The 10,000-nt window shown below is 34.1% G+C and overlaps 1 protein-coding gene across 1 annotated transcript in view; it reads right to left on the bottom strand.

The window, feature by feature from the left end:
- The window catches only part of LOC135225221 (uncharacterized), a 120,864-nt gene that overhangs the window by 9,495 nt on the left and 101,369 nt on the right, over nucleotides 1-10,000 (bottom strand). Inside the window, exon 3 of the mRNA XM_064264527.1 lies at nucleotides 9,680-9,812. Coding sequence (XP_064120597.1) covers nucleotides 9,680-9,812 — 133 coding nt within the window. The remainder of the gene's footprint in view (nucleotides 1-9,679; nucleotides 9,813-10,000) is intronic.

Below are 10,000 nucleotides of genomic sequence, written 5' to 3'. Positions count from 1 at the left end.
CCCATGGACCTTGTGGACAGGCGAGATAGTATCAAATAATGGTTTAATGCAAGTGCTCTCTAAATGGAGGTTGAATGTTGCAGGAGAAAGAGAAGTGGTTGTGTATATGGTCTAGAAATGGGAATGAATGACAGCGAAATTTAATGTTTCTAGGAGCGTCTAAATCTGTGTCTGACTGAGTTTGTATTATGTAAAATGGCGCTATTGATAGGTGATTTAAAAGAAAAGGAAGGTAACACAGAAAGAGATGTCATTGTTGGTAGGTATGGTATTTCTGGAGTCATGATAAGTGGAGATACCCTTGTGGAAATGTGCCTGGAAATGGGCTTGACTACTGAAAATGCTTGGTTTCTACTAAAAATGCTTGGTTTCTACTGAAAATGCTTGGTTTCTACTAAAAATGCTTGGTTTCTACTGAAAATGCTTGGTTTCTACCAAAAATGCTTGGTTTCTATTGAAAATGCTTGGTTTCTACTGAAAATGCTTGGTTTCTAAAGAAAGCTTACTTGAAAATGGGAAATTAATGAGGAAAGGTTGGCTGAGTTATCTATTATTATAGATTAAGTTATTGGACAACATCATGGATGAAATAGTGTGAAAGTAAAGTGTTGAAGGTATAGCCATCATTCGTGAGACTCAGTGCCACAGTGTCCTTGAAGTTTTTGAAAAGCCTCGTATGATTCATATTTCGTAATTTATTTCCTTTATATTATACGCATTATATTTTCCTTTATTCCTTAGTCTTCATTGGGCTGCTTTTTTATCTTTTTTTCAAGAGGTGCTCAGCTTTGTTAATTAAATATTTTTTTTCGAAATTTAAAGATAACGGAGTTGGAGATATTAGATGAGAAATGTAAAATCCCATGATCAGGTTAAAAAGTTAGCAGGAGTTATGGGTAAAACAGTCTAGAGAAGGAATAAAACGTATAATAAGAATAAATTGTTTGATAAAGGAAAAGAAATTTATCTATTGAGTTGTATCTATGTGATAGCAAAGATCAAGTACTTGTCCACCAAATTATAGGTACGCTAGTCAAAAAGAAAATCAAGAGAGGAAAAAGAATAAGTAATAGAGATAGAAGGGAGAACATGAATCCTAAGAAGAGTGATGAATTGTTCACCAAGTTGGTATATGTGCAGAGAAAGGTTAATGAATAAAGGGTTCTCAGAATAAAGTTACATTGTAGGTATGCTGTGTGAACCGCATGCAGACCTGTGTCAACTTCTTGAAATGGAAGACGTAAGAAGGATAGCTGAATAATGGAAAAAGGAAAGGATTAGTATAATTTTGAAAGTGCTGGTGGATATGATTTTTTGAAGATAATTAAAACACTAAAGAATGGAAAGACACTAAGAGTTGACAATTATTATACGTACAGCTGTCCGGTATTATACAGGCAATGTGATTGAGCAGCTAACCAGGGTGTATGAGAGAAATTTTCTAAGTACTAGGAAGTGGAATAATTGTCTTAATGTATAAAGGTATAAGTGATGCGAATTGTTGGGTTTAATATGACCTAGGATGCTAGAGAACTGGTTAGGTGCTATTTTGAATAAAAATAAGGTAGGTGGCAGTGTGACTGATAAGAAGAATAGTATGGTTTAGACGAGTTATGGAACAGTTATGTGGGAAGTTTGTAAGCAAAGCTCTATGATAGAATGAATAAATGCAATGTGGAGAGAGTTGAGGTTGTATGACATAAAGCTGAGATGTTTTGAACAAATAAAAGGTTGTATGAAAGAAGGGAAAAGTATGCTACAATAAGACGTAGTAGAGAGTGGATCTAAAACCTGGATGTGTTATGTCTTCATGGCTTCTGAATATCTTTATGAATAGAATTAAGTCAGAAGACAGAGCTGGAAATTAGACATATATGCAGAGCTGTGGGATAGGAAAGAGATTCATGAATTAGATGAGAGTGGTTATTGTTAGCTTATTACACAAGGCTAATTGTTGAATCTAGTGAAAGAGTTTGAAAGTGTTGGTAAAAAGAGAAACTGAGTAAAATCGGGTAGACTGGAGTATTTGGAAGCAAACATAAAGAATGATGGTGGAATGAGAGATGATGTGATGTACAGAACAGGGGAAGCAAGCAAGGCAACAGAGACGAGATAAAAACTGTCAAAAGACTGTGTTTATGGAAGTCAAGATAGATATCTATGAAAGGATTGTTGACCAACTCTCCTATGTACTAAGGTCAAATGGGGATACTTGATGTGGATAAAAGGAAAAGGTCGAGACTGGAGAGATGAATTGTTTTTATAACACATATGGCGTAAAATAAAAATTGTGAAAAATGTGGATGCATGTGAAATTTGTGAAAGTATTAAGGTAGATCAGTAAGTTTTGCGTTAGTTTGGTCTTGTGGGAAGATTGGAGAATGATAGGTAGGAGAAAGGAGTGTATGCTTTGATGAATTTTTTTTTTATAGAGAGTTTTGAAGAGGTGCCTTAATATTCAAGAAACGTGGAGAAAATGTGCAAGATAGCTGTAAAAATGCATGTATGAAAGTAAGAATGTCGCTTTCCTGTAGACAGCGAATTTGTTGTTATTAGTTCTCATGATTGAGATATCTAAAAAGGGGATTTGGTTATTGTCGGATGGTAGAATCTTCACTGATAAAATAAAAAGGTAATAGGATCAACTTTTCCAATGGAGCCTGGGTCTCTGACCAGATAGACAACATCTTCAACGATGAAGTGGAGTAAGACAATTAACAGAACCTGCGGTGGCTTAACGGTGACCCCAGGCATCACCTAAGGGCATATCTCCCACTATATATTTCACTAATGAAACTCCTTCTGTCATTCACTGCTTGATAAGGTCGGAAGTAAGTCCATCGAAATATAGGCCTTAGTTTTAAACCTGAGTGTTTCAATGGGCCTTCTATATTTGAGATGTATCCTGTTTTAACTGAAGAATATATGCATATATATATATATATATATATATATATATATATATATATATATATATATATAGATATATATAGATAGATAGATATATATATATATATATATATATATATATATATATACTATCTATCTATATATATATATATATATATATATATATATATATATATATATATATAGATATATAGATAGATAGATATATATATATAATATATATATATATATATATATATATATATATATATATATATATTATATATATACTATATATCTATATCTATATAATATATATATATATATATATATATATATATATATATATATATATATATATATATATCTATATCTATCTATATCTATATATATATATATATATATATATATATATATATATATATATATATATATAGATAGATAGATAGATATAGATATATATATATATATATATATATATATATATATATATATATATATATATACATATATAGATATATAGATATATATATATATATATATATATATATATATATATATATACATAGTATATATATAATATATATATATATATATATATATATATATATACTATATCTATCTATATATATATATATATATATATATATATATATATATATATATATATATATATGTATGTATGTATATACATATATACATACATATATATATATATATATATATATATATATATATATATATATATATATATCTATATATATATATCGTAGGTGGCCATGATTCATCCTAATTGTGTCGCTTGAAGCTGATTTAACTAATGGTGTTATCCTACATTTTTTTTTTATCTAACATTGACAATTATTTACCTGTAGATTGTAAATATTATGATTTGCGTACTGTGCCAATTTCTGTGTCAAAACCTTATTTTAATTTGCTTATGCTCAACATTCGTAGTTGTAGGAAGAATTTCTTTTGCATTGTCTTCGTTGAAACCTGGTTTACTAAAGATAAAGATGATGTTTATACCATTCCTGGTTTTTATAGTTATGACTCGTACCGTGATCACCTTGGTAATGGTATTATGATTTTTGACAAAAATGGTATCCAAACCAGATTTATTATTGAGTATTCCTTTTTAAACCACTTGTTTGAAGTGTTGACTATTGAGTTTATTTTTAACTGTAAAAAACTAATAAGTTCTGCCACTTATCATCTTCTGATGTTAAAAATGATGATTTTGTTCTTTTTTTTGCGTCCTTCTTAAGGAATGTTCTCAGCCTTCATATACCGGCTATTAGTTGTGGTGATTTTAATATGAACCTTTTTGATATAATAAGTATAGTTATGTTGACTATTTTGTGAGTAGCATGTTTGAACTGGGTCTCTGCCCTCTTGTAACTATTCCAACTAAAATTAATCCGCAAAACCAGATCACTAGGTTTAGCCAGTTGGATCAGATTTGGATCTCACAGGGCGAGGGCGTGAGACATTCTTTTGTTATTCCCATTGATATAACTGACCATTTCCCTGTTGGGAAATCTGTAGACTCACTTCCCAATCATATGCCCATTAGCGTAGTTCATGAGAAGATGTGAGAGAGGATTGATTGATTGATTGTGAGAGAGGAAAGGTTACCTTTGCGATGTTGCTGTCTCATTTTGTTTTCACTTTTGCTAATGCTAATATGCATGAAACATTTGATCTTTATTTCTCAAAAATAATTGAGCTTTACAAAAGAGCATTTCCTCTGATAAAAAACACAATAAAGATAAAAGAATCTGCTTCTTGGATGACTCCTGAGCTCAAGCAGTGTATCGTGAGGAAAGCAAAACTGTACAGATATACCTAGCAGGAAAAAGCGTTAGGCTAAAGTATATATGGTACAGAAACAGATTAACCAATGTTTTACGTAGATCAAAACGTCTGTACTATATGAAGAAGTTTTATGAGGCAGGCAAAAATTCTCGTATGATCTGGTCTTGTCTGAATTCTTTGTTGAATAAGAGCAAAACGTTACATTAGACTTACAGCATACTGAGGTGTCTGATCGGGTATTAACTGGACGTGAATTAGCCAACTATGCAAATGAGTATTTTGTTACTACTGCTGCTTCCCTAGTTGGTAGTTTGTCACAACCTTTGCCTTATACATTTCTATCGGCACTGATAATGGCCACCTGTCTTTTTTTTTTTTTTTTTTTTTTTATCTTACCGACTCTTTTGAAGTTTTGGGTGTAAGGGGCTAAAATGTAAGGGTAATAAGGTTATGGATATATCACCTCTAATATTAAAGGAAAGATTTTTGCCAGATTTTGCTGAGTTATATAACCTATCAATTGGTAAGCCACAATATCCAAATGCATTAAAAAAAGACTAGGTTTACTCCAGTTCACAAGTCTGGATCCAGCACAAATTTGGACAATTATCGACCTACACCTGTCTTACCTAAAGTATCTAAGATATTTGAAAAATTTACACTCATTAGAATGGAAAGTCTCATCAGTGTGCATTCATTACTTAGCCCATGTCAGCTTGGCTTCCGCCGTGGGAAAAGTACAACTCATGCGATCATAAAGTTGTTTTCTGCTCTACTCACGGTTTACCATTAGAAAATTTTTAGTGCATTTCTTTAAGAAAAGCTTTTGACACTGTACCACATAACATCCTACTTCAGAAACTGGCTCATTACGGATTTAGAGGCCAGTATCATGAATATTTGAAATCTTATTATCAGAACAGGGAGCAGCATGTACTTTTAAATGGCCTATGCTCTGATTCTAAACCTGTTACTTGCGGAGTTCCGCAGGGTTATATACCTGGCCCATTGTGTTTTAATTTATTTATCAAGGATTTACTATTGGCAGTTGGAGTTGAGACTGTGTTAGTGGCAGATGACGCAGCTTTTATTGTCACGTCATGCTCTTTAGACGGATCATTTAGTATCATCAAAAAGCTCTTCTCAGACTTGGAGAAATATCTAAAAACCAATATGCTCTTTTGCCAAACTCCAAAAAGTTGATGTTTTTTTTTCCTCGCACACGGCACAAAATTTACCTAACATATTCTCCACAGGACAAGCCATAGAATGGGTGAATGAATTTCAATACTTAGGACTAACAATAACAAGAACTTTGTCCTTTGCTAAACATATTAACAATGTAACCCTAAACATCAGCCGAGTAACAGGAACTCTGGTTGGCATTCGTGATGTTGTCCCTATTCGTGTGCTTTTAAATCTTGCCCTTCCCTACTTGAACAACCAATTGATAGTTTGGGGTTCAGCGCCGGTCAGTCACCTTACCAGACTAAATTGCAGTGTCAATAATTTGTTGACAACTATCTTAGGAGTTAAAGGGGTTAATAATATCCCCCTGTTGGGAACTTGGGAAATGTACGAGAATTTGAAACTCTTGAGGCTGAGAATCTTTATAAATACAATCTCCTTAAGTTTTTAAGACTTGTCCTGAGCGGGAAGTATATTGAGATGTACGATATTCCACTTCGTTCATACCTCCAAATACACTAATATGAAACAATAGGAAGTATGTTCCGCCATCCTCATTTGGTTTGTGAGGTGGAGAGAAGATTTTTACCACATCAAACGATATTGCTGTACGATAGTCTACAACCAACCTTATTTGAAGGCTCTCTGCAGTATTCCTTACGTTCATACAAATCATCACTGATGAGCGAACAATAGTTATCTTTTATACTTATTGAATAATAACTTTTAAACTTTAATTGTTTTGATGTCTTTAATTTAGTGTTTTAATTAGACCTGACAGTAGTGATTAAATTTCCACTTTATTGTTTTAATGCATTAATTTTGTCGAACTGTGTGTTATTACATGGATTCCATTGATTTGAATATTATCCAACTTCATATGTTAATGTGTGTGCTTTTATTTTGATTTCATTGTTTTAAATATCATCTAAGTATATATATTAATGCCTGTGTTTTATATTGATTTTATCTGTATTGACGTTTTCATGTAGCCTGCCATATAAGCTGCTACAGCTTCGGCGGCTTTACTGGAATTGTACATAGAATTGTATTATTGTGACATATATAAATAAAAACTAAACTAAACTAAACCGATTACCCTACTCGTTTTCAAATAACCTTCATTAAAATTATGTCCACACTATATAAACCCAAGCTAATATTGGATAAGTCCTCACTGTATTTTTTTATGATACAATATTATATTAAATTTCACTTCACTAAGTCTTTACGAAACATAATTTTCTGGGAGTCAATCCAATGAATACCGTGATTACTGCTTAAAACTAATGTATTTTACATGTTACCTGTTCTTACACTATTTATTTCCATCGTGCAGCCGGCTTCCGACTTTTTCCGTCGTATGTTATATTTCCTCTTTAAAATTAATCTAGATGCATTTATTTGTTGGAGTTTTTTTAATTAGCATGTTCTTGGTTGTCCCTAGTGTTTTAATAGCACCATTGATACCCACTGGCTTGATCTGTCTCTATTATAACAAGTAAAAACAAAGAAGCACTATAGTAGATTTACATCAACGTGCATTTGATGTCTAGGCCAGTCCCTTACGACGCTCCTGATTGGCTGTTGATAAGCCAATCACAGGGCTGGAAACTCTCAGTCTCTCGAGAGAGTTCACATGGGTAAGATATATGTTCCACCTCTCCTAAGGTATACATCTTTCAGGAGAGTTGGAACATACATCCTGCCTATGTGAACTTTCGAGAGAGACTGGGAGTTGCCACCCCTGTGATTGGCTTATCAACAGCCAATCAGGAGCGTCGTAAGGGACTGGCCTAGACATCAAATACACGTTGATGTGAATCTACTATAGCTGGTTTATGTTCTTAAACTCAAGTTTTCTTTAACCCATAAAAGTTTTTGGTTTATGTGTACCCATTTCTAAAATATCTCTTTAATGTTATGTCATATAAATTAACTAAGTTTAGAAGCAGAAATTTAATTTTTTATATTCTTCGTCGTCCGTTCATCTTTTAAAATGAATTTGTTGATAGTCCACTGCGGCAAATATATATTCTCATGCAGGGTCGATGATTCATGGCTGGAGGTTTCCCTTGACCGTTTCTTTAGTCTCATGAGGTTGTTTGTCTTTCCTGCTTATGTTACTGGAAACATTTATGGAACTTTCTCTGACCTATTTTTCTTATTCATCGTTGAGATGTGTCAGCCCAGTTATCAATTTTTATTGTTTTAACATCGATTTTTTTTTACATGTTCTTTAGTGCTATAGTATAAAGGCCACGCCTTGTAATAAACTGACGATAATGATTTTTATTTCTAGAGATAAGGGCTGTCTTTTTATTTTACAAAAGTAAAAATATTTGTTGACGGGATTTCATTCCTATTGAATGCTGAATCTCACAGGCGTAGTGGAAAAAAACAGTAAAAAGCGTATATCACTCTCATAACAATGAACGCATTCGCAACCGTCTCTCTCTTTTGTACCAACGTAAAAAGGAGCCACTGAAATAGAGCTCAGGTCGATGACTTCAGTAAATGGAATCTTTTGCGCAAAGTTGTTATTGGGTTTGAGATTCCGTCACCTGCACAACATTTCCCGAGGTACAAGAGAGAAACACGTTAATGAAAAGAGAATACGGCTGAGGTGGTTGTCCATATCAAGGTAGATCACTGCAAGATAGCAGTATGTTACGGCTTGAAAGCAGTATGTTAGTGGAAAGCCCGCTTCTGATATTGGAACGCTTAAGTGATTACGGGAGTTGTAAAAAAGAGAGTAAATTCCCCAGACTGTAAAAGTAATGAGCTGGTACAGTGAATGAACGGGGCATGGACTGATAGACTCATGCTTTCGTGACTTCCACACAGTGTGTGAGTCTGGGAGAATATTGAATACGTAGACCAAGGCCGAGAAGGTGGTGCATTTTCTTTGACTAAAACCCAGCCATCATTAATGTCAAGAAACAGTTCATTTGGGATGTGGCATGGTACGTTAAAGCGCCACGCTGAGCTAGTAAAGGAACTGGGGAAAACAGGAAGAGCGGATGCCTGGGGATGATGGAGAAGAGAAGAAGGATAATGCAGAAAGGGAGTAAACAACCTGAATATCTGAATATGGGGGAAAGTAGACTCTCGGTCACTGATATGCAAGGAACCTTGACGATGCATAGAAGGTACAGAGTTTGTTCACAGGAGTCAAGAACGTAATACACCTACAATAGATTGGTTTAAAGACCCACAGCGGGGATTGGAGTTAAAAAAGAAAAACAAGTAAAAAATGCCTTCGGTACAATCGAGTTTTTGTATAGCCTCTACAGCGTATAATCAAGGCACCGAAGAATAGAAATATCTCTCTGTGATCTCGGTATAATGCTGTATGAGCAGAGGCCCACAAAACTTTAACCACGGCCCAGTGGTTGCCTGCAATATGTCGTTGCCAGAAACACGATTATGCCTAACTTTAACCTTAAATAGAATAAAAACTAGCGAGGCTAGAGGGTTGTAATTTGGTATCTTTTATGATTGACGGGTGGATGATCAACATACTAATTTGCAGCCCCCTAGCGTCAACAGTTTTTAAGATTTGAGGGCGGACAGAAAAGTGCGGACAGATAGACAAAACCGACACAATTGTTTTCTTTTCAGAAAACTAATAGAGCAGTTTTGAGACAAGTTCGAGAACTTACAGTTGAACAGTTTTGATTTAATCTTAAAAGGGAATCCTAGCAATATAGGAAGAAGAGGCCTGTCGCTGAATGTATCTATGCAAATATTCATCTGGGATTAAGAATTGAGCGATACTTACCGAGACATAGATAATGGCCGAAGTGCTCTGGTCAGGTGGACTGTGATGTGGATTGTGATGGTGAGTTTCCGAATGCACCAAAGCTGCCTCGTAGACGGCCGGGAGCAGTCCCTCCACACATTCTCCCCCGGGGCTAAAATCAGAAAAAGATTGGCTTTAAGAAAGTCCTCATGTACAGATAGTAGTTCGTTTGAAAGAGCATTTTTGATACAGATAAACAACCCCTATGCTTGGCAAGACCAAATAATATTGAAGAAAGAAAATTCGGACATTGACTAGTGATCTTGTGCAACGGAATGATTAAAATGAAATACATGCTGA

The sequence above is a fragment of the Macrobrachium nipponense genome, chromosome 13 (assembly GCF_015104395.2).
Source record: "Macrobrachium nipponense isolate FS-2020 chromosome 13, ASM1510439v2, whole genome shotgun sequence".
NCBI lineage: Eukaryota > Metazoa > Arthropoda > Malacostraca > Decapoda > Palaemonidae > Macrobrachium > Macrobrachium nipponense.
The sequence above is the reverse complement of the archived record's forward strand: the minus strand, read 5'-3'. Positions and strand labels throughout refer to the sequence as shown.